Here is a 27021-nt window from a genome sequence, read left to right as displayed (position 1 = left end):
GTTTTACTGGAACGTGGAGGAGAAAAGAGAAACCGATGGAGTTCGTGTTGAAATGCTGATCGGATGCTGAGCCTGCTCCTGTGACTGTTGGAGAAAGGACGGACAGAAACATTAACTCAAGGTATCCTTCATTTTGTTTGCTCGCTGACGAGGGAAACGGCCATTAAGTTTGGGCCGCAACGAACACAAGCACCGCATCAGGCCTGCTACGGTATTTTTGTTTTATAATAATTTTGGTTGCCAGCTTTAGATTGCATTAAGGTGTGTGTGGGCCCACAAATTATATTGGTTTAAGTGACTTTGAAGTTTGTACATTGAGGTCTGCTGAATTAATCCAATTGCAGGTTAAAAAGTGTTTAAATTGTTGTATGTGCATTTATATATGGTGCAGTATACAGTTGTCTTAAAAAGAGGGACAATTTAGTTGCAGTATTTTCCTTTTGAAATAGAGGGACATTTTGTGTTGAAGGTTTATAAGAAAAAAAACAATCGTCTTTATTTCATTTTCTTACTTTATTGAAGATAATCATTTCTTTAGTGAGTAAATAATTGAGATATATTTTTCTAAAACCTTGTGTTATGTTACTTTATTATTTACCTGGAAAGAGGTTATCATTTTATTCTGAGAGAGACATATAGACACATATGGTTACAATCTTTATTAAAACTATAACTTAAAAAAGGTGAATTCATAGGTTGGAAAAAAACATTGTGTGTACTAAAAAAAATAGAGATCCAAGATAAAATTTAAAACTGAGTTGATCAGGGTTAAAACACATTTGGTAAATATCTTAAAAGAACCCAAAAGCCCTGCCCTTATCAATATAAATACTGAGGGGAGCGCTACATATAATTTAATATATTTTAGGTTGCCTTCAATTAGATGTGATTGTGGTCAAGTAGATGTCCCTACTACCAAACTGGTAAGAAGTTTTGTCTCTTAAGGGCCATTCACAATGTACGCGCAAACGGCAGCGCTGTGCTATGAAACCCATTATTGTCAGTGGCTCGCGCGTGCAAGAACTGGCCTGCATTTTGCGGCTGGCCATTCTTGCTCGTGCCGCGGTCAAAGTTCAACATAGTTCAACTTTGACCACGGCACGCGCAAGAGCGGCCGCGGTGCGCTGTGACGTGCATTCAGGTTTCTGAAAAAAACAGAAAAAAGTAAATGCCCAATACACGTGGATCCTCCAGAGCTATGACGTATATTTGCGCTGCGCCCGGTGGCAAGCACAACAAATATAGTTGGGAATAGGAAAACCTAGCTGCGAGTGCAGCGCATGATGCGTACAATGTGAATGGGCCCTTAGGGATCTACACAGTTACGTAAAGTTCTAGTTTACCTAGTCTGGCTCAACGGATGTACCGTACTTGTACTTGTAGCATAATTTTAAAAACGCTTAGGAAAAACAACGTTTTGAAACCGCTCCTTTGTCATGTGGACTGCCCTAAAAGGCTTCAAGGCTTACTGTCCCACAACTATCCCACATGACAAATCTCATAAATGTTTCTTTATCAGATTCTTGGGAGAGAGAGCAGGTAGGAATCAAACCCTGGGCCACTGCAGTAAGGACTAAGCCTTGGTACACTCTACCAGGTGAGCTACCAGGTCACCCCGGAAGCTGCTACAGTAGATGTTTTACCCGTCAGGAGACGAAGTGGCGGCTGGGGAGATCCATACAATAGTTTTTCGAGCCCTGTAAGCTGGCTAGCTACCATGACGCTGAGGTCTGGCCGGTAGGATGGAGAAATTGACACAAGGATGAATGCAAACTTGGTTCTATAGCAGCCATACTGACACGGCTGCCTGCAGATGTGTCTGCAGACCCTTTTTGTTAAGACCCTGTGAGCACAGGCATTGTCCAGTGCCCATTATCTCAAAATGGCATTAACTGGCTCGATTATTCTATCACTACTACAGTTCACCATCCACTAATTAGGGTAAGTAAGTAAGTAAAATTTATTTGTATAGCACATTTCACAGATAAAAATCACAAAGTGCTTCACAACAAATGGGTGGATACACAACATTTATACATTGCAGTACATAATCGGAAAATAAACAGAAATACACTTAAGACACAATAAAACCGACCTAATCACCCTATGGTCTATTGAAACGCCTCTTTAAAAAGAAGAGTTTTCAACTGCTTTTTAAAATTTGTCACTGAATCCAAGCAGCGTACGGAAGGAGGCAAAGAGTTCCACAGCCTTGGTGCCACAGCTTGAAACGAACGGTCCCGTCTAGTTTTAAAATGTGTATGGGGGGCAACTAAAAATCTCTGACCTGTTGATCTCAGACTACGTGAGGACGTATGCAGCTGTATCAGGTCAGAGATATATGGGGGCGCCTGACCTTGTAGGGCTCTAAAAGTTAGAACCAAAATCTTGAAGTGTATTCTAAATTTCACTGGTAACCAATGAAGTGAAGCTAAAACCGGAGTGATGTGTGCCCGCTTGCTAGTGTGGGTTAAAAGCCTAGCAGCAGAATTCTGGATAGTCTGGAGGCGACAAAGGTCTTTCTTATCAAGACAAATAAAAAGACTATTACAATAGTCTAAACGGGATGAAATAAATGCATGAATAATCATCTCCAATTCGTCCTTTGACACCAAGGCTCTTATCTTAGAAATGTTCCTTAATTGAAAGAAACATTTTTTAATAAGTTGCTTCGAGTGTTTCTCCAGAGACATGGCAACATCAAAAACAACACCTAAGCTCCTGAGTCTCGGCTGCACAGACGAGCCTAAGGCACCGAGATGCTGTTTTATGTGAGAGATGCTCTGCTCTGGGGCAATGATTAGTGTTTCAGTCTTAGCTGAGTTCAACAGTAAAAAGTTATCATTTAGCCACTGCTTAATCCCACTCAGACAGTTGAGTAGGGAAGACAGTTTATATAACTCAGTAGGCTTAAAAGAGCAGTATAGCTGAATGTCATCTGCATACAAGTGATAAGAAACATCCTTGAACTGGCCGATTATATGTCCTAGAGGAAGTATATACAAAAGGAAGAGAATCGGTCCCAGGACAGAACCCTGAGGAACACCACTCGATAGACCTGCAGTATCTGACACAATCTGATTTATAAAGACACCAAAACTTCTGCCGGTAAGGTAAGATGAAAACCATTTTAAAACTGATCCCAATATCCCTAATAGATCCTGAAGTTTATTAATCAAAATATTGTGATCAATAGTGTCGAAGGTGGATGTAAGGTCCAGTAAAACTAACACTGTATGCTTTCCACAATCTGCTGACATCAAAATATCACTCGAAACTTTAACTAGTGCAGTTTCCGTAGAATGTTTTTTCCGGAAACCTGACTGATATTTGTCAAAAATATTATTTATCTCCAAGAAAGTAGTAAGCTGCTCTGCTACCACTTTCTCTAGAATCTTAGCCATAAAAGGGAGTTTAGATATAGGCCTATAATTCATGGGTTGCAATGGATCTAAACTGGGCTTTTTAAGAACAGGTTCAACAATAGCATGTTTAAAAAAAAGTCAGGAACCACACCAGTTAAAAAGAGAGGTATTGATCATTTCTACAACACAGGGGCCAATACTATGAAAAACCTGCTTAAACAGCATAGTTGGGAGAACATCACTGTGACAACAAGAAGGTTTCAACTTATCTAGCAAAGTGGTAACCTCATGTAATGTCACTAGTTCAAAGGAAAAACATGGATGAGGAAGTGCCAAAGTACAAGCTTTGAAACAAGCAGGAGGAGGTAAAATACTAGATCTGATATCTTTAATCTTCTCAACAAAGAAGTCAAGGAATACATTACTGTTTAACAAAGAGAACACCGCAATTGGAGAGACAGATGGTGAAACAATTGAATTAATGGTGTCAAACAAGAATTTGGGGTTTTTCTTATTAGAGGATATTAGCTGAGAGAAGTATTTAGTTCTAGCACTTTTCAGAAGTTCATTTAGGGAGGTAGTTAATTCCCTAAGATAAAGCCTGTGAACTTCGAGTTTAGCTGTTTTCCATAAGCGCTCTATCTTCCGACATTTACTTCTACAGCTCTGAATGGATGTATTTATCCAGGGGCAGGACTTTTTAAGAGATACAATGTTTGATTTCATAGGAGCTACTTCATCTAAAATTGCTAAACATTGGCTGTTAAAAGACTCAACATTGGCATCACTGCAACCCCTTAGCCTGCATCGCTCAAACAACATAGAAAACTTCCCAGCAACATCCTGGTTAATAACTCTCCTTTGAGCCTTCATTCTCAGAGGCGAGGGGACCCGAGGTAAGTTCAGGTTAAAGAAAACACAACTATGGTCACTCACATGTACATCCTCCACACACACATTTACTATCTCTAGACCTAGTGAGAAAACAAGGTCCAGGGTATGCCCCTTTAAGTGTGTAGGTCCTGTGACATGTTGTGTAAAATTAAAAGAGTCAGTAATGCATAGGAGATCTGTAGCTGCAATACATGACATATCATCAATATGAAGATTAAAGTCTCCAATAATTAAGACTTTCTCCAGCTTAATTATAGAGGTTAAAAAATCAGTAAAGTCAGTAAGAAAGATGCCTGCAGGACCAGGAGGGCGGTAAATTAGCACACAATAAAATAGGTTATCAGAACCTACCTTAATCATCTGTGATTCAAAAGAGGTGAAGGATTCAGAGTGGATTACTCTGCATAAGAATCTGTCACGATACACAACAGCAAGGCCGCCGCCTCGTGCCGCCGTTCGAGGTGTCCCAATCACAGAGCAGCCTGTAGGACAGAGCTCATTTAAATGTACAGCTTCCTTATCCTTTTGCCACGTTTCAGTAAGAAACATAAAATCCATCTTTTCCTTGGTGAAAAGGTTGTTGATGGCTTGCGCCTTATTAGTGATGGAACGAGCATTTAGCAGCGCTAAACGGAGCGATGATGGCAGGCCGGTCTCCTTAATGGCAAGTTGTAGTGGCCGCAAAGATCTGGTACAGTCACGTGGTTTCCAGCGGTGCCGTGTGGTTAATCGCTGGTCAGGCAGGTCGGCCACAAACTGCAGTTTCCTAACAGCGTCTCCACCACCGCCCCACGATGACCAGATGGGCAAGGCGAGCTGAAGGCGACCCCGCAACGGAGCGCCCCCAGCACCCATATCCCGGGGAAAAACTGGCAGCAGCCACCGCGGCCGCCGCCCGCAAAGAAGCTTGGGCACCCCCATCCACAATGACAGCTTCATCCCGACCTGAACGCCAGCTCTGCAACCCCTTCTCTTTCGTCTCTTCTTGGGATTTCCACGGCCCCGAAACAAAAATCGGTAATCATATAGGCTGGGTACACACACCAACGGGGGTGGAAAAGTTTGACTATAAGTCTCCCAGCTGTTACAGCAGAGTCCTTCCATATACACTCCAATGTTCATCAGGGTGACACGATCGTATGTCTGCGCAGCAGTGACACAGTAGTTTAAAGGCAGGGTTAATGTGACCATAAGAGAGCCCAAAACAAACAAATAAAAACGACACCAATGTGACGCAGCAGCGGCCATGCCGAACAAAGGCGCCATCATGCCACGTCAACACTACCCACTCAAATCTTGAAGCTTTTTGATAAGAGTCTCGTTTTCTGTTGCACCCTTATACATCAGACATTAATCTTGTTAACCAAACGTTACTTTAGTGTGGATGAAGACTAGTCTACTGGTTGAATCATGTATAATGAAAGGCAACCAGACAAGCAAAACATGAATTGCAATGGTAATATTTAATTTTAGCTGCTGCAGAAATACCCATTTTCTTCCTGACCAGACAAAAGATTCAATACACATTTACATGGAACAATGTGTATTGTTAGCATTACAGACCAATGACATCGGTTAACAGCCAGCTGATCATTGACACTGATCAAGCAGCTGCTTTGGCACTAATACTTTGGCTACATCTACACTACTACATTTTCATTTTACAGCGGTGTATTGAGACAAAAACTATCTCCGTACACACGGGTTTTAGCTCTAGTAGCCGAACAAATCTCCGTCCACATCAACACGTCTGACAACACATATTACATGACACACATTAACACACACTGGACAATGTAGTGCACATGCATGTCGGTGTAAACAGGGGGCAGATTGTCTATCGTTACTCTGCGGTTGAAAATGATGGACGTATAAGTTGAAAATACAGAAAATAATTTGGAGAAAGAACAACGATGGTGAAAATTAAGAGCAGGGATTTATTAGCTTGGAGCAACTACGAGGTGGAACTGTTACTGAAAGGTATGAAAGCTACCTAACTGATAAGAGTCTCCGTTTGTGTCCGTCAAGACTACAAAGCAACCCCGGAGTGTTCAAACCAAAGCCAGGGCAGCACTGTTTCCAAATGTCTCCGTTTTAGGGGCTTGGAAACGCTGCAGTAGTGTGGACGCGTAAACATTGCAAAAGATATTCATTTTTAAAGTAAAACGTGGTAATGTAGATAGCCTTAAAGCTGCATTATTAGATTCCTGGCCAATATGAGGCAGAAACATAACAATCACAAGTTGCTATTGCTAACCTTTTATCAGACATGGGGGACTCGAGTCACATGACTTGACTCGAGTCGCACATTTTAGGACTTGAGACTTGCTTGATAAACATTCATAAAAGACTTGACTTAGACTTGAGTCAAATGACTTGAAATGACTTGACTTTCTGTTTAATAAATATTAGGACTGTCAGCATTAACGCGTTAATTGCAACGCGATTAAGGGCCGAGCATAACGCGTACATTTTTTTTAATCGAATGCAGCCATTTATTAATTTATTTTCACTTCACTCTGCTTCACGTCGTGCCTAACAGGCTACTATTTTGACCCTTTGCCGCACCTTTACTTATCATCACGCTGCCATAATTCCTCGTAACATATCCTCCTGCTGCTGGCTGCATGATGGAGAAATGCAGCAGCAACACAATTCTGAATGGCGCTTTTTATTTACCAAAACTCCCAGACGGTTTCTAGACAAGTCGAAAGCCATATGCACATTGTGTAAAGCCGAATTAAAATATCACTGAAGCACGTCAAGCTTGAGTTAACACCTACGAGCTAAGCATAGTACAGTTAACGTGACTGAGGTTGATGCTAGTGGGCTCAGGCAAAGCACTATTTTGGAGGGTGCTACTCGCCGACCTGTTGTTGAAACCAAAGTGCAAACGCTGTCTCATCAACCGGTAATCACTGGACGTCAGTGAGTAATCCAAATTATTTAGAAGTTAATGCACAATATATTGACTCTGGTAAGTAGGGTTGGGTACTGAAACGTGCCGACCTAAACGGTAGTAACGAGACCGAATAAGAACGAAAATTTCAGTGCATCATTTCGGTGCCTGACTTTACGCTACACCTGACAGCATGTAACATTAGTCTACCTTTAGCTAGCAGCTGGATTAAACACGGTTAAAATGCTGACAGCTAACGTTAAACAGTGTAAAGTGTGACTGTATTTCACTGTAGAGGATTCCAACACCGGGACGTAACAGTCTGCTCTGCAGCGCAGCAGCTGCCGTTGTCGGAATTAAACAACACAGACGGTGCGTTCACTTAAAACAGGTAGCCTCGTGGTGCATTCACAGTAATTGTAAAATACCCTTTTCCCATTTGGTGGTTGTTTTTGTCGTTCAACAGCTATTTACTGGTGAAATAAGTTATTGTTATAGTTATTGCATTATTATTAAATCTTTAATTTTGACCATGGCCCAAAACATGACTGTTGTTTAGTACCCTTCTTTTTTTTGTTTCTTTTGTTTACAGTAAATACATAATAAACATTATACAAATCTTAAAGTCAAGTTCATAAAGTAACTTAATTTGCATTATTTTGATTCCCAATCAAGATACACTGGTAATAATTGCTTTCCATTGTTAATATATACTTAAAAACAGTTCTGAAATGCAAAATAATAGAATTTTAATCACGTGATAAAACGTGATTAATTGCGATTAACTATAGAAATTCAGCGATTAATTGCAATTAAAAAAAATTATCGTTTGATAGCCCTAATAAATATATATTTTCCCCTCTGATATTGAAGAGGAGTTAACTTTATGGAGGAGAGTTATACTCCGTAAACGTAATACAACTTTTTTTTCTGCCACATGGCATCGTTTTGTCATTGATAACATGCCACTTTGCAACACAGTAATACAACAGAGACCTTATTTATTGATATTGATTGATTTCAATATCGATCAATAATGTTTAAAAAAATTTGACATAAGAATAATGGTAATGGTAACGGTAATGGCCAATTCCGCTTCCAACCTGTAGGGGGACCAAAGAGGAAAAGTGCTTTGGTGTTGCTTTGAGGTTAGCGTACTATAAAGGTGCTGGTTGCTTGTAGCTAATGCTAATGCTTGGTCTATAACGTTAACTAATTCTTGTTGGGTAACATAAGATTACGACATTGTTCAACACGCTCAGTTATTTTTAGTATGATTGTTTTGACCACGGTTAACAACTCTGGGCTAACCCACAAATTCATCAGTAACGTTAACTGTATAGTTAGACGACTAATCTAATGGTAATTTAGCCAGCTAGCACACCCCTGTCTGTCTGCCTCACTCTCTCGGCGCTGCAAGGTTTCAGTCGGGATGCGAGCTGACAACAGACCCGGCCCGGGGACACATCCACAGTCAGCCCCTAGCCATCTAGCAGCCAGCCAGTATCATTACAGCAATCCAAACCCAGTCAGCACTTAACTCCGGTGCTAAGGAAACTAACGGCAGTTTACTGAACCGTTGGAAACAGACCCAGGCACTCGAGTCAGAACAGCGGCTATTCGTGGTTACACCTCTGTTAGCTGTTACCCCCCCTCCCCTTTGCGTTTAGCCGTCTTTACAGTTAGCTAAATTTACCCAACAAAAGGGTCGCAATTCTGCCTTCTCACTCCGCGACACAGGTTCGTGGATATGAGTGTCTCGATTTCGGTTTCATATCGCGTTACACCTCTATTGCCAACTCAGGCTGGGCTCCAGTGAGATGACGGGTGGTTGTCTTTCACCCACCACATATTCACCACACATAGCATATAGAGACATCTCCTTGAGAAAATAATATGTGATGACATTAAACACACTTAAGTAAGGTTATCTGATTATTTGCATACTAACTCAAAGAAAATTGTGTAATTTCTCTATATTATATCACTGCATTGGCCTTAAACTGTTCAGATGTATGTGGCTTGGACGCAATGTCTTTTGAATATTGAGTAGGAAAAAAATGCAAATAAAACTCCAGCAGTTCATAACCACTGTCTTTAGCTTGTTTAAAAATGAAAACTTTTGTATGAGTTGACTTGTGACTTGTTTGACCAAAAGCTATGTCTTGACTTGACTTGCTTGATTGTGACAAAAAATTACTTGGACTTGCTTGTAAATGTACTTTATTTGTCACATACACGTACATGTAGCGAAATTCATTCTCTGCATTTAACCCATCCCTCAAGGGAGCAGTGGGCAGCCAATGACAGTGCCCAGGGACCAACTCCAGATCTGAGCCAGTGCCTAGATCAAGGGCACTGACTGGAGAACTTAGTACATGTTTTTGACGGTGGGGGAAACCAGAGCACCCGGAGGAAACCCACGCAAACATGGGGAGAACGTGCAAACTCCACACAGAAAGACCCCGGAACGACCTGGATTCGAACACAGAACCTTCTTGCTGTGAGGCCACAATGCTAACCATTGGGCACATCCAGCAGCCACAGAGCAACACTATCACCCCATGGCGTCCCCCCCCAGATGACTGTCTTCACCAGGACTCTGGTCATGTAATAATTTTCTCCATGTCAGCTAGATGTGACATAAAAACTTGATAAGATGATAATCTGTCAGTGGCCACAAATCCATTAATGCAATTTCTACGCTATTTTTATATACATGTGCCACAATTAAATATATTTTAGATTCATTTTGTGAAAGTCCTGCAGCCCACTTTGTCCCATTCATCTGGCCTAGACTTTGAATTCAGTCAATAAAGGTTGTCCATCACAAAAAGCCATTATTTTACACATTGTTTGAACAAGGATCCTTCAACAACTAAAGTTCAAGTTGAGGGTACTCAACTTGGATTTTAAACCTGAAACTTGAATCATTCATCACTTGAATCAGCACATTTTAAACTGAAAACAATGAGCGAGAATGTGAAGGATTACCACTTGAAGAACACAAATAAGGTAATAAGGAGCTGGGCTTGGTTTTTCACATGGCACTGATGAAGATACTTACACAAGACTGCTGTACACACAACAGAAACCCTGAGAGACACTTCATTGTTTCAATCACTGAGCATGGCATGAAAAGAAACTAGTCTCAATGACTCCTATTCAAGACCCTCGCTCCCAACCTTACGAGGATATCATTAAGGCTGACCTCAGTCTTTTTGACCTGGTAGAGAGCTCACCATGGTTACAGAACACACACACACAAACACGTAAGGAGAGCTCTTTGAGATCATGATGGGTTGAAAAGTTTACCCGCACACATTTGTTAAATTTGTGCTGATGTTTCGGCTCCTGCAAGATTCTTCATAATTTGCATCCTGTCACTGACTACTGTAGTGTAGTAGTAGTAGTGTACTCTACTGTGGCTCAGGTTTTAGAGCAGTTGACTACCAATTGGAAGGTTGTTGGTTTGATGTTAAAGTGTCCCCCACCTGATGCTGCCCCATCGGCAGGTAGCACGTTGTAAGTACCAGTGACGTCACTCAGCCCCCAATACTTGTCCAAATCTCCCCAAAATGGTCTCAATCGTTTGTGCTATGTTTGTGCCATTAAAAGAAACATTTGTGCTACTTAGATTTTTACGTTATCAGGCTTTATTGGCTACACAGTTATTGTACCAGACCCGGCTGAAGAGTAGGCTAGCTTAGGCTACAGTGACAGAGGGGGCATTTGTGATTTCCAAGGGGGCACAAGTTTTTTTGATTTAAACGTTTCATGTCACAATTGATGATTCACGCAGGTCAGGGGACTTTCACCCGGGAGACCAGGGTTCATTCCCATTCTTGTCCCGCGTGTCACTGAAACGTACATTTTATAAGCTCACCTACCATCTTTTCCTAAACCTAACTGTACCGTTCTTGGGCTTCATGTCAGTTAAACGTATGTCCCGACCCATCGCGTCAAAAAGGGACACAAAGAATCTTGACCAAGCTTCTCTATATATAATATAATATGACATATGACAAAGGCACCTGACCAAGCGTCGCTTTTTGACACGATGGGAGTGATAATGTGTTGTGTAAAGCACTTTGAGTAGTCGTTAAGACTAGAAAAGCACAATATAAATGGTGACTACCTCTTCAAGCAGAATATAAGACATGTTTTCAGTTATTTCCCACTTTTTTGTTAAGTACATAATTCCATATGTGTTCATTCATAGTTTTGATGCCTTCAGTGAGAATCTACAATGTAAATAGTCATGAAAATAAAGGAAACACATTGAATGAGAAGGTGTGTCCAAACTTTTGGCCTGTACTGTATCTGCCACTATCTCCTTCTCTGACGGAATGTTGTTGCTAAGATCTAGAGTGATATTAGTGTTTTTTGTTTTTAGCCTTTTACTGTAGCCAAGTTGCTTAAGGGATTTACATAACTTTCCTGAGTCATTTCTGTATTCAGCAATTTTTTCATTGAAATATGCCTTTTTAGTATTGACCACTAATCTGTTAACTTAATTTCTTGCCTTTTTTGTCATCATTTACCCAGGGTTCTGTTCTCTGCTTTATTTTAATTTCTTTATATGGGGCTATTTTATCTACAGCTTCTAAAAACATACTTTTAAATAAGCACCATGCTCTGTCCACATCAATGCAAAACCATAGACCAGTTAATTTTATTTAAACAGCCATTCAAGCGCTTCTTTGCTATACTTTTTCAGTGCCCGGGTTTTTATAGAAGTATGACAGTTGAGCACTGCTTGCTTGATCTTTCTAGTACAGAAAATAATAGAATGGTCACTCAACCCATATTTTATAACCCTGCTTTCTGTTATCCTACATTTGTCTGACACTAGGACAAGGTCAATCGGGGTTTGGGTGGTAGAACACAAACGTGTAGGTTCAATAATCAGCTGATGTAAACTATAGGAGCGACAGAAATTCATCGATGCTTTATACCCAGAAACATCACTTTTCTGAAAATCAGTGTTGAAATCCCCCAATATGATAACTTCAGATTTAACCAAGTCCATGCAATTTGAACAAACCTCTTCTAAAATTTCATAAAACTGTGTTTGATCAAGCAGTCTGTAACATGCGCAAATTAGTATGGGCTTACTCTTCAGTAGTAAAATATGTAACCAAACCGCTTCAACCTGCTCACTATTTAAGTCCGTTCTACGATTAAAACCAATGTCCACTCTTACATATATGCACACCCCTCCACCTTTGCGGTTTCGATCTCTCCTAATTACCAAATAGATCTCAAATTTAATTTCAGCGTCCGTAATGGAGTCATTCAGCCATGTCTCGTGAAACAAAATATTCCCACCTTTCTGCTTTTGCTGAGATGTCGGATCTCTATGATTTTCGGTAGAAGGCTTCTGACGTTGAGATGAAGCAGGTGTAATCCTCTCGCCGACATGAAAGAATCCACATTCAATATCTCTTTGTAGACACCCTCAAGCTCTTCCATGAGTGCCTGCTCCACGGGTGCCTGTGAATCTAATCTCCTGGCCTGCTCCGCACCGCGCTCCCGGATCACTGTCACGTCTCCAAGCTCCGGATCTCCACCACTTCTCCCGACGCCTCCACGCAAGCTTCCACTCCCTTCAGCAACACTCATGGATAGGAGTTTTTCCCTGGTGTTTGGCTGTCTAGGGCAAAACATCGCACATGCCGAGGGCCTACTTGACATCATATTTCTTGGTCCAAGTTCCCGCATCGGGCCTGGGCATTGATGTATATCTCCAGATAATAATAGGCAGATGCAAATTATCAATTCGTCGCCATTCACTTGCCTTTTGACACCACCTTAATCATTGCGCTTGGCTGAATACCAACATGGACAGAGAAATGAGTCCATGAGGATTTTCTCCCCATAACCAAGTGGTCTTTTAAGTAAAAGTTTCTTTGAGTGAGAATAGCAACTATGTAAATGCCCCTCGAAACCGATTTTAGCGCCGTTTTCTAAAAAGATAATAATAAATACGTATGCTAAAAGCACCACAAGCACACCACACTTTCCAGCTGGCATCTTGTCCAGAGGACTCATCTCTAATCTAATAATGACATCAAACAATACCAAACAACAAGATTTCTTTTTAAAAGGGTGAGGGGGTCAGTCTACGCAAGTCAGAAAACGTATAAGTGGATACATGCATATACGTTATTATTGAAATAAATTCATACAAATTAATTTACATGGAACAGTATGATTTGGTGATCTTTCCCTTCTCTCCGTCCTCAGGACAGGGTTGCTAGAGGGGTGGCCATATATCATTATAGTTACTCAGAGAGCCTATACTTGTGTAAAGGACTCAAGTTTAAACAGCAGCATTTATACAGTGTTAAATGGATGGAGCTATGCTATCTCTCGATTTACGGAAAATCTACTTTTGGCAATTCTTAGTTTTTGTGTTTATTTGAGAGATATATCTTACAATGAAATACCGGTATCGTGCCAACAGGATGCTTTCGGTGGTTCAACAGCTCAGTAGTCTGTGGTCGAGAGAGACAGAGACTATTACTGTTTATTGTGTTCTGTCCCAATATTTGGACAAATTGGATTGTGATGCTATTTTGAAGGTCATCGAAAACATTAGGATCCATTGTCTAGGGATCATGAATATACATGGCAAATCTCTCTGCCATCTGGCGATTAGTTGTCAAGATATCTTGCTCTGGACCGGGACAGATGATGTCCTGGTCTAGATCAGGATATATCCTTTAATGCCAATCTAAAACAAACCTCAAGAACAGCCTTTTTTCATCTTCGTAACATTGCCAAAATTAGGAATATCCTGTCTCAAAACGACGCTGAAAAACTAGTCCATGCATTTGTTACGTCCAGGCTGGACTATTGTAATTTCCTACTGTCAGGTTGCTCTCCAGCTTATCCAGAATGCTGCAGCGCATGTTCTCACAAGAACTAAGAAAAGAGATCATATTTCTCCTGTATTAGCTTCTCTGCACTGGCTTCCTGTTGAATCCAGGATTGAGTTTAAAATCCTTCTCTTGACCTACAAACAGTGTTGGAAGGATACTTTCAAAAACGTATTTCGTTACAGAATACAGAATACATGCCCACAAATGTAATTTGTAACGTATTCCGTTATGTTACTCAATCTGAGTATAGTATTCTGAATACTTGGATTACTTCAGGATTACTTCTACATTGAATTGCGTTTTATAGGTGTAGGAATGCGGTTATCACATCCAGCTTACTAAACAGGCCTATAATGGTGTGTTCTTTTTATTCCAACTAGCTGAATGTGTACCTGAACAAGCAGATAGATTATTGTATTGGTAGTCCCGAACTGCATACTACAAAAATCTAATCGCGGTCTAAGCTACCACAAGCTAATTTTGGCTAACGTTAGTTAGCATGTCAAACGGGGCTGTCAGTCTTTAAACGGCTCTGGAGCTAGTAAATCAGCACGTATACGTATAGGAGAATGTAAAGTCCCACGTCAATGTTAAAATAGCAAGGTGACCAGTAAAACTACAGCAGACGACTACCCTTGGCTATTTAAAAAAATAACTTACTTTAAGATGCTTCTTCAGGTTGGAGGTAGAGTAATTTGGAGCTGAAAGGAGGTTGGTTGCTGGCAAGCAGAGGCTGCACGGCACAGTTAGCTGTATTTCATTCTCCCTGTTCGTTCTTTAATGTGAAATGCTGTTTGGCTCTGTCGTGCCGGTTCCGACTCCATTGTGACTGATCACGGAGCTAATTTTTTCGATTTCATATCGGGGCTTCTGGAAAATGCGATAGAGTTGCCTTTTATTCAGAGTGAATAAACTCGTGAAACAGAGAAGTATTGTCAGGTAATCCATTGATTTTAACAATGTAACTGTATTCTAAATACCAACTATTTAAATTGTAACTGTAATGGAATACAGTTACTTTGTATTCTGAATACGTAACGCCGTTACATGTATTCCGTTACTCCCCAACACTGCCTACAAAGCTCTAAATGGTCTAGCACCATCATATCTAGAAGAGCTCCTAATACCCTATTGTCCCACTAGAGCACTGCGCTCCCAGAATGCAGAGTTACTGGTGGTACCTAGAGTCTCTAAAAGTAGAATGGGAGCAAGAGCCTTCAGTTATCAGGCTTCTCTCCTATGAAACCAGCTCCCGATCTGGGTTCGGGGGGCAGAAACTGTAATCGCTTTCAAGAATGAACTTAAAACTCTCCTATTTGATAAAGCTTATAGTTAGGGAGTGAGGAGTTGCAGTGTTCACCTAACTGGCCCACCTGCTTCTCTTCATAATTGTTAGATTAATAATACATAACAAAGTAGAGGGAGGCAGGTCAGCCAAGCCCTATCCGGCAGGGGGAGAGTTCTAAGCCCGAAAAAGCTACCTCTCCTTATGACCTGTCTCTCTTAGTTACGCTGTTATAGTTACGCTGTTATAGTTCTAGACTGCCGGGGGACTTCCTTCCTTCCTTTGACACACTGAGCTGCCCTCTCCTCTCCCTTTCTATTACTATTACTATTACTATTTGTGTGTATCCCGTCCCAGAAATGCTTGTTACTAATCCTAGCTTCTGGGGAGTTTACTCCCCGGAGTCCTTATGTTTTTTCCCCCTGCGTATTTCCTTGGAGAACGTTGGCACCAAGATCCTGGTTCCAGCTGTCGCCGTGGTCCTGCTGCACTCCCTGCTGAGCACAACGGTGCCCTGCAATGTCATGCTGCTTCCTGCTGAACCCTGCAGCTTCCCGCTACATCCAGTCACTGTTCCATTATTAATGTGACAACTATTGCCACTGTTCATCACACCCCCAACCGGCCCGTCAGACACCGCCTACCAAGAGCCTGGGTCTGTCCGAGGTTTCTTCCCAAGAGGGAGTTTTTCCTCGCCACTGTCGCACTGCTTGCTCTTGAGGGAATTACTGGAATTTTTGGAATTGTTGGGGCTTTGTAAATTATAGAGTGTGGTCTAGACCTACTCTATCTGTAAAGTGTCTCGAGATAACCTATGTTATGATTTGATACTATAAATAAAATTGAATTGAAAATTGAATTGACAGGCCAGCTGACGTTACCATTGTTGGGCCCCATTGCTAGTGAAGCAAAGAAATAATATCTCTAATATAGGTTATGTTAAAGTACTCATATTATTATATATATATATATATTATTGCTCATTTTCAGGTTCATAATTCATAATTCACACTTCATAATTTAGAGGTTATATCAGAATAGGTGTATGTGGTTTAATTTTCAAAAAACACCATATTTTTGTTGTACTACACACTCTTTTCACCCTGTGTGTATCTTTGTTGGGAGTCGCACATGCGCAGTACCTAGGTAAGCACTACTAGCCAGTCAGAAGCAGAATGTGAGGGCGTGCCATGCTAGCAGCTAGGCGAGCATTATAACGTGTGTTACAAAGTGATGCACGTTCGTCACGGAAGTATAGGCTGGACTACAAAAGAGCAGTTTGGAGCAGTTTATGAACAGTGTTTTCTGTTGGAGATGGTAAGTCCCTTTGGGGTGGACTTTGGGTTTTTTCACTTTGTAAACCTATAACATGCACAAAAAAAGATATATAACCCAATAAAGGAAAGGGAAAAAGCCAAAAAGCATAATATGAGTACTTTAAAACCTAAAGGTAACAACCAACTATGACAAAACCAGAACATATTTGTCACACTATAGAAGACTGAAAGACAGAATAAACCAGGGTGTTACAGAAAAAGTGGCACACTGCAGAGTGAAAAAACATAACAGTGCAGGTGTTGAGCTAAACCGTTATGCAGAGACCAGACAGACCTAAACGCTTAAAAATACTTACAGTCAGTCAAATTGCAAATTATGCATTTTAGCACTTCTATTACCTGCTAAGTGTTGAAACCTCTCAACGATTGCCAGCTGCTTTAAGGCGCTGCCAAAGCACATCAGCACAATGAAACGTTCAGGATGACGAAACAAAACACGGAACACTCTACAGGAAACTTTTAATTCCTCCCTGTTCCATACATCAATTTTGACACAAACTATTTACAGTTACATTGAACAAGTCATTAGAATTCAGTTGAACTGTACAACTGTAAATTGTCTATCTATCTGCCATCATTTGAATGACGTACTATGTTGCCTATGTAAATCTCCAAACTCGGGCCAGTAGTCTGAGATTGCAGCCAAAAACAGCTGTTAGGAAAAAACAGCGGAGTGAAAGAATGTGTTGTGAAACCTCAAAAAGGCTGTGGCTCAGCACCCACAGGCTCATTCCTGCTGCCAGGACAAAACCTTGGCCTTTTTACCTCAACTTAAGAGTGGGATGCTTCATCAAGTTTCTTATTCTTTGGTCCAAGAATCACACCTTTGTCTAATTTTCAACAACACTGACTTTTTACTCTGTTTTTTTCTGAGTTTTTGAAGAGGTTTGCTTTTCCAACAACAATCGTAGGCTCTTTTTTTGGAGAGTAAACCAGCAGTACAAAACCGTTTTCAGACACCAATGTACCAGTCAAACTCTAATCTAATATACAGTGCTAACAGCCTTCTCAGTCCTCACAGTGAAAAGACCTCGATTCTGATTGGTCATTCATGGCATTCTATGGTCTGTGATTTCTGTATAACTTCTGGACTTCAAATCAATGAAATCATTTTTAAATCAATATATGTGCTTATGTGGAGCTCATACCCCTGATCAGCCAATCGCAGCGGGAGAGAGAGGGTGGAGAAAACGGGGATGACAAACAGCGCTAATGGCAACATTGGCAAACAGAGCATTAGTTTGCTCCATGTTAGCTCACTCACCGGGGCAACCTGGGCTCCGATGGAGAGCTGTGCTCATCAGCAGTAAAGTTAACCCCCTCGAACGGGAAGCAGGCAGCAGGTAACTTCTATATGAGTAGCCATGTAATAAGCGGTATAGTCTATAACGATGACGTTCCACTTCCGGGATTGTTCAGGTGCCGCCGGAAATTCCGCCGGATGTCCCTAACCTTCCTCTTCTTTGTGTTGGCATATTGAACTCCGGCGGATTTATGAGGACTATGGTTAACTGCAGGGTTAATCCAGACAGCTAGCTAGACTATCTGTCCAATCTTAATTTTCTGTTACAGGACTAAAACTACTTTCGAACGAGCATAAGCCTTTTTTTGCAGAGGCACAGTCATTGTGTCCGGCGCTTAGCACCGCCCAAGACGATTGTGATTGGTTTAAAGAAATGCCAATAAGCCAGAGCAAGTTTTACTTCCATCCAGGAATGCTGTGTGGACTAGCCAGATCTTCCTTCGCAGTGCTGTGAAGGAAGATCTGGCAATGCAAGACTATAAGCGGGATGATGTAGAGCGATTATTGTGAAATGTTTAAGCAAAAGTAGTCCTGTGAAGCTTCATTAATCAATGTCTTGCTACCAATTCAAGATTAATTCAAGATTCATAAAACCTAAATGTACCTGAGGGATGATTTGGCTTGCAGACTGTAGTCCAACACAAATACATAAATCCTACACAACACAGCACATGATCCATATTTCCTACACTGTCACCATGAATCATGGAAAAAGAAGACACAATGACATGACTTCTGGAGTTATAGTTTGTTTATAAAACCTACAGTGATAGAAAAAAGAAGAGTCTGTGTCTATTAGTGCTGCCTTTGGGGAGACCAAACCTTCGCCCTGAAGGAAGCATCTGGAACTCAACATGTAAAGGGTGTTCAGGGTCCCAAACAATAGTCTAAGCCTTTGAGATGACCTTCGCTTCATTCAGGAGTTGAAAGGCAGCACCAAGAATCCTATTCCATTCCTATTTCTTATTTTTAGGACTAACACAGATTTTCCACTGTGCTGTGTTCCATTTTTGTGCCGTCCTCTGTTACACTCCATACCACACTGAGAGCGTCTCAGTAGCGTAGTAGTGTCTTGCTGCCTGACTCGCAGATTATATTGTCTCTACTTTTAGCTTTACAGAATAATCACGCTTCTGGGACTTCTGCGCCCGGTGGTAAATAGGGGTACATTTAAGTTTCCCTTATAGGACAGTCCCCAGATATACAAAGATATTGGTCGTTTTTGTCACTTACAGCTAATACGACCCATAGGAGCATGTTTTTGGTCCTCATATCTAAACCAGAAAAGGTCGCGGTTTTAAACACGTCGTTAACGTTGTGAAACGGTTGAAGTTGGGTTAGGTTTAGGCACAAAGACTACAGTACTTGGTTAGGTTTATCAAAAGATCATGGTTTGGATTAAAATCAGATGTTACTTCACTTCCGGTTAAGCGTGTGAAGCAGAACGCCGCACAGCTCGTAGGCATAGTTTTTTCCGTAAAGTTAAAAAGAAAACTCACTGTTAGTTTTATTTTCAAACTGGACACGAACCCTGGTCACTTGGGTGAAAGTCCTGTTTGCTTGACCCATCCACCATCCAAGCTGTATATATATATATATGTGTGTATGTATATATATATTAGAGCCGGGACTTTAACGCGTTAATTAAGATTAATTAATTACAGACTTTAATGTGTTAATTAATTACACAAAAAATAACACGTTAAACATTTTTTACGCATTTTAATCACACTTATTTTTGCACCGCGGGACGTTTCTCACTGGATGAGTTTCATGGACCGATTATACTGGAGCACCAACAAGCGTTCATGACTTCAGACCTTTTATATATGTCAATGCTTCAGACAACAACAAACCACAGTGAACATGAACGAAGAAGCTGACGAGACCGCTTTGGTTGGCCCCGTGGATGGGAAATTTTGTTATAAAAAACGAACGGATGGAAGCGTCGATTAGAGCATGGTTGTGTGCATGCTATGCAACAAGGAATTCGCATATCACCGCAGTACATCAAGTATCACCTCAACGCAAAACATTTAGCAGCTAGCGTGGACGTTAGCCCGACTCTGAGTACAAGGACCCACACCCAACCTAGACTCCACCAGATGACTGGTTTAAGGACCAGGGTAACTAAGTCTGAATGTACTTGAAAGTATTGTGCTTTACTTAAAAAACATAGTTTACAGAAGGTCTACCTACCTATAGGTTACCTGAATTTCTGAAATGTACTATATTTCTAAATATGCTATTGCTACACTTAATGGCAAAAATTGCACTGGTCTGCTGGACTTGGTTGAACAAAAATAAACAATATTGTGTTGCTTAAGCTTATGTATTCAGTCATTATTCAATGGTATACTAAAAATCCATGTGAAAAAAATTACTTCTCACTGTTCTCAGGTCAAATATTTATGGAATTAAAATGCGATTAATTTCGATTAATTAATTACAAAGCCTGTAATTAATTAGATAAATTTTTTTAATCGAGTCCCGGCCCTAATATATATATATATATATATATATATATATATACAGCTGCAGAGAGACGTCATATGTCACTGTGTGATCTTCAGGAAATGTTTAAAGAAAACATGTGCTCTGCAACATCCAAGACTATATTACACAGTGCTCGGGGTCAACAGCACTTACTGTACACTAAAGTAAACAGCATCTCATCCAAGATACCAACACCAAACAATTGCTCGCATGCCTCAGCTATTTCCTGAAAGACGCCATCAGCTTCTGTTGGAGGTTTGTGCTCTACTGGGGGACTTACACTTTTCATAATAGTTCTGCAAATCTTTGTTTATGTGCCCTGGGTGGCAGGTCCCCCAGCTGCTTGCTCATTGCTCCCAAAAGATGATTTCTATTGATTCCTTTAATATTTATACACATTATAAACAGTTAATTAAAGCGTAGTATTGCATTGCTAGCTCTATCTCCACAGCGCTGTAGAGTAAGGTCTGGCTACACCACAGATGCATTCTGGGATAGGAGAAAAAAAGTGCTCTGGGTTGTTTGCACTTTTTTAAACCAATCACAATCAACTTGGGCGGCGCTAAGCTATGGACGCAGCAACAGTGGCTCTGCTAAATGGTCTCGGGAAGGAACTTGTTGTGGTGAAACATTTGCACCCCGCAAAAGAAAACACCACATACTATTGAATAAATAAAGTTAACTTTTGACCCAACACAGTAACGTGAGCTATTTAAATTAGCTGGATACGTGGTTAAACCTTGTCTACAGCAATCCCACCAATCGGTCCAAAAATGTCCCAGTTAGAGAGTTAATGCACTAAACATATTCTTTGTAAATCTTTCCACTCATTCCCAGAAAGAACAAAGCAGGCCTGCCTTGTTGATATTGTGCTAACTCGAAGTTTGTTGTTATGAGATGTGATGACCCTGAGTTAATGGGAATCAACCCAACAGCACTTTGACCAAACATGGATGACATGACAGGATATACATTCAATAAAAATAACTTATCAGTGTGGCTCTGCCATCAGACATAATACTTCCTCTGTAACTATTACAGGCCAGTCTGCATGGAAAGGCAAAGAAGCACATTCATTCACACTCATTTTCCATAATTTGGAAATACAGAATAGAAAACATACTGTATGTTGGCTTCAACTTCATAATAGATGTTCATCATAGAAATATATTGTTATTTTCTGTCTTGTCCCTTACTCTGGATCTAAACTGGCATGTATACTCCGCCGTTGCTGTTGGTTGCCATGGTAACGTTAGTTTCTTAGTCTCAGGGAGCGAGACGTCGTGACCGATAAGACCCAATCAGGTGGAGAAACCTGGTGTCAGTGTCGGTGTTGCCAAAGATTTGCAGCCATTGAGACTGCAACACAACCCTGCAGATTCCAAACCAAATCGGGTCAGAAGTGTTTCCAAATGTCTCCGGTTTAAACCAAAACGTAGCAATGGAAATGTAGCCAAAGTGGGTCCACCACTTTGGTCCAGACTACTATTTAATACTCAACAAGTATTGGCTGGTTGGCCATAAAACATTTGGATATGTAGCATTTGCAATGAGGACCTACGTTGTTGTTGCACCGAGACAAAACAAGACAAGACAAGAGGAAACAGGTGTGCCAATGAAATCCCCCCTAACACTTCTGTTCTTTTTCCTCTTTGTCTTTTCGCTGCAAATCAGCCATCAACAGCTTAGAGCGCTTGTTTCTGCCACCGGAATAAACTACTTTTTGGGGGAAACCCTGCCCCCATTCTGTCCGTTAAATGGTAACTTTGGTATTTTTCAACCTGGACCCTATTTTCCCAATTTTTGTGTCTAAGTGACTGATGGGAACAACAATCTTTGAAACTGTTCCAGTATTAGGTAAGACCACTGCAGTCAGCAGCGGTGAAACAAGCTGCAATGTAACATTAATGGGCAATTGCACACCTTCAATTTCTGTCCATAACTGCTGTTTTTGCTGCTGACAGGCTCAGATTATTATTCTAAGTTTCTGACAACATTCCCTACAGAGATAGACCTTTTTGTTAAAATATAAGATCCTTTTTGTTTAACATGAAACAGCTTCAAAATCGCTATGACAAAATAAAACTATCAAAAGCCATCTTGGTTCATCTTTCAACTGTTCCAACAATCACCAATGGTTGATATAAACCATTATTTCACCCATTTACAAAATATGCTGGCTTTATCCGTGTTGTAGGCAAAACCGAGACAAGACCAAGTAAAAATGTGGTTTATTCCAAGACGAGACCAAGACCTTCAAAAGATGGTCTTAAAGGAATATGCCACCGTTTGTTGAAATAGGGTTATTCACCGTCTCCTCTATATTTATATAGGTGGGCAAAAGCATTTTTGTCTCAGTGCATGCATTGCCTTAGTCCGGCAGCCCTGCCGCTAGCTTAGCTTAGCGTAGTGAATGGAATGCTTTGTTGCCGTTAGCATGTCATGAGTAAAAGTGACCTAACAACAACAAAAACAAAACCTAATTACTTCTTGTGGCCTGCGTAATCACAACGAGTACAAATAGCAATGCAGTTTAAGACTAGACAATTTCCTAGGCAGATAGTGATTTGGGACTATATTGGGTGGAAGTACAGCCAAAGCACTGCTACACTGGCACAGAGATATCACGCAGCACCTGAAAAACCCCAACTTCCGTCAACATACCGGCATGAATATTGGCTGGCTATTTTTCCTACAGTAGACAGTGTCCACAGAGTAAGTGATTATTGTAAACATGACGCATGGTTATTTTACGGGATAGAGCAACCCTTTTTAGACCTGTACTCACACAAAGTTAGTGCGTGCCCGAGTAGCAGTGCTTCGGCTATAGCCTACTTCAACCCAATATAGTCCCAAATCAATATCTGCCTAGGAAATCGTCTTGTCTTAATCTGCATTGCTATTTGTACTCTTGTGAATACGTAGGCCACAAGAAGTAATTAGGTTTTGTTTTTGTTGTTGTTGGGTCACTTTTACTCAGGACATGCTAACGAAACAAAGCATTCCATTCACTACGCTAAGCTAAGCTAGCGCCGTGGCTGTCGGACTAAGGCAGCGGTTCTCAAAGTGTGGGGCGCGCCCCACTGGTGGGGAATAGAGACGTGACAGGTGGGGCGCGCCAAACTGGAGTAAATTTCCTTTTTATGCCTTTATATCTTTATCCAGAAATCCCAACTGTCCAGGAAGTTCCGGGAGTCTCCCGCATATTGATAGCGGCTCCTTGACGCCCGCAAATTAGATCAAATCTCCCGGAATCAGGAGCAAGACCGCGCACTTGACTAGAGAGTGTCTGTGTGTGTGTGTGTGTGTGTCAGGGTACCCGCGGGGTCTTAAAAGCATTGAAAAAGTCTTACATTTGATCGTCTCAAATTAAGGCCTTAAAAGCCTTGAATTTGGTATACAAAGTCTTGGATTTCGTTACAAAGGTCTTATATGTTTTGCCTTCCCTAGGATTAGGTTCATACCGTAACAAAATAGCGGTTAAACTGATCGGAGGATGTGCGGAATGTGTCGGTGTGTCGAGCCTGGCTGGCCACTCTGCGCCTTCAGACAAAGCTAAAGATAACAGGCTAATTATTAGCTAGTCAAACACCGAGCGGCTCCATTAATCTGCTCGGTGCGTCTTATAACAAACGGAGCGAGCAGATGCCGGACTCTAACATCTGTTGATCCGTGCAGGACTTCACGGTGAGCGGACTGTTTAGAGACCATGTGACCGGCAGGTAACGTTAAAGGTTCGCTGCTACTGTAGCAGAGCTGCAAGTAAACCAGGGCTCTCAAGTGTCACACATTGAGCGTGACTGTCACGCACTCCCGCCACACATTGTATTTCTCACGCGGAAAAACTATTTATAACATATTTAATATTCTGCAGTGCCCAGAAGTTTTCTGGCGAGCCGCTCTCCCTATGGAACTGACAGGAATCAAGCGTGGCTCCCCTGGAGTTCTTAGTCAAGCCTGCCACTTATCAGCCAATCAAAAAAATAGAAAGGGGCTATACATATACAATAGCCAATCAGAAAATAGCACTTTTGTATCTGGGTAAGATTTAACGCAACAACCAATGAGAAAAAAGCATAGAGCAGCGTACAGACACTTCCCTAAATGTTCCCAAACAGGGCTCTGTGTCTGTCAGAAGGTCTGAGATCTACCGTATCAGCACAGCAATCACGTAATGCACAGCAGACTATGATGCAGGTAGATTATTTTATAGTTTTTTTTTAGGTACTTTATTTTTCTCAAAATATCACGACTCCTCCAAATCTCAGAGAACACAGATATATTTTGAATGTGCACAAAGTTTTGAACATTAGCAGAAATCTTGCTCAAAACACATCTGAAATATTACAGTCCAGGGGTGTATTAATTCATTAAAATTAATGAATTTATCATTGAGGTGAATAATTGTCATATGCACATTTAAGGAGGTTACTTCCTCAACAAAAGTTGTCACAGCCTGTCCTTAAAACTTAAGAGCCCTGAGTAAATGCTGTACTGAGCTGTGTGTTTTCAGTGTTAAACACAGCTGCAGCTATTCATGCACGACTGTTGTTGGTGATCTCCAGAGGTGGAAGACTTACTCACATCATGTATTTCAGTAAAAGTAGAAAAAACTGTGTTGTAGAGTTACAAATTACTTGTCAGTTACAAGTCCTGCATTCAACATTGTCCTTAAGTTAAATATACTGTACTTAAAGTACCAAAAGTAAAAGTGCTCATTATGCAGTGTAATATATCTTATTTTATTGGATTATATTATATTATTATGCCACATCATATCTCTGTGAGATGGGCTTTTCAGCTGTTGCTTCACTGAAAACAAAGTACAGATCTCAGCTGAACATTGAGCATGACTTGAGAGTGGCAGTATCAAGCCTGCAACCCCAGTTTGAGAAATTGTCCAATGCAAAACAGGCTCATTGCAGCCACTAATGCAGGGATAAATAGACCTCACTTGCCAAATGGATTTCTCTTCTTTTCTTTTTTTAACAGATTGCAAAGTGGCACTTTCTATTTTTGAACTTGATACAAATTTTAACACAGCTGTAAATTTATTTTCTTTATTTTTGAACTCGCTGTTATTGGATGTAGATTGTTAGTTTGTAATTAGATACAACTTGTTACTATACTGATACCAGTTGTTCAATAAATTGGAACAGTGTAAGCTTGTTGCGTATTTCATTAGCATTGTGTTGGGCCGATGGGGGCAGGTGGGGCTTGAAAATTCCACCTTGTCCAAAGTGGGGAATGACCGAAAAAGTTTGAGAACCACTGGACTAAGGCAATGCATGCACTGAGACAAAAATGCGTTTGCCCACCTATATAAATATAGAAGAGACAGTGAATAACCCTATTTCAACTATTTATTTTTTAACCCTTTAAGAACGGTCTTGAGACCAAGACCAATCTCGAGTACTACAACACTGGTCTCTATACACACTCAACGTACTGTTTATATACATGGTGATGGGGATTTGGGGTCTTTTTCTGGTTAAACCAAAACAATCTTACTCTTTAACAAAAAGTTTGAGAACACTAACGCTGCCGGTTACAGCGTTCTCTCTCAATACTGGACTGATTTCAAAGATTGTTATTGACATCAGTCACTTTGACACCAATGCATAGGAATAAAGGGTTGAGTAGGGTCCAGGTTGAAATATACTGAAATTACCCTTTTCATATTACACCATTGGTTACAGTGGATCTTTCATTCATTCATGTGCAAAACGGCAATGACCAGGCCACAGCATTTTATGTTACATGTTTAACAATGACATACAGCTAAACCTTTGAGCCTTAACGTTTTCTTACAACATATTGGGTGTTCCAATCTTCAATCATTAAGTATCTCATATACGCAGATCCGTAGTTGAGCACATAATAAAATGAAAAGAAGAAGAATAAGAATGTGCTTACAGTTTTGCTGAGGTAACCAGTGGAGATATTCCTGCATTGTTTGTCTTCCGAGTGGCAGCATCCTCCACATCTGTAGACGGACACACAGGGTGGTTTATAGAAGATGTTGGTGGGAGCCCCGAACTCCCTACCCACGTCGACACACACTTCCCTGGGCATGCACTGAGTCTTCCTCCACTCCGACTCTATACCTGCGCACACACACAGAGAGTCAGACCACCCCCACAGCCACGTCACAGGTCTGTTTTCAGCTGCTGTACACATGGACGGCAATGCACAAAGGCAAAAAGACACATATCATACAGATACAGTTACAGATAGCTTTATCTATTCCCGAAGGGCAATTCAGTTTCTACAGTCCACTGACACATATATACACATTCAAACGGCCAGTCATCAATTACAGAGGGAGCTCAATAAAAGGCAGTTGGAAAAATGTGAGATCGTACAGAGCCCCAGACATGATATTGGTAATTTAAAAAATATACTAACTTTTGGCCAAGAAAAACTAATTTGTTTTTTTGGCGATGTAATCAAATAAAATTAAAAAGAGAAAATGCAGATAACACAAAATGTTAGACATATAAGTGCTCTTAGCGCAAGTTGTGCTTCCTAATGTGGGACAGCTGTGTCCCTAAT

General features: G+C 40.9%; 1 protein-coding gene across 1 annotated transcript in view; it reads right to left on the bottom strand.

The window, feature by feature from the left end:
* vegfc (vascular endothelial growth factor c) overlaps window positions 1-27021 on the bottom strand; it is a 130813-nt gene that overhangs the window by 49468 nt on the left and 54324 nt on the right. The window contains exon 3 of the mRNA XM_028591385.1: window positions 26383-26573. Coding sequence (XP_028447186.1) covers window positions 26383-26573 — 191 coding nt within the window. The remainder of the gene's footprint in view (window positions 1-26382; window positions 26574-27021) is intronic.

This window comes from Perca flavescens, chromosome 2 (assembly GCF_004354835.1).
Source record: "Perca flavescens isolate YP-PL-M2 chromosome 2, PFLA_1.0, whole genome shotgun sequence".
Taxonomy (NCBI): domain Eukaryota; kingdom Metazoa; phylum Chordata; class Actinopteri; order Perciformes; family Percidae; genus Perca; species Perca flavescens.
Note: the sequence above shows the minus strand (reverse complement) of the source record. Positions and strands in the feature narration are given on the sequence as shown.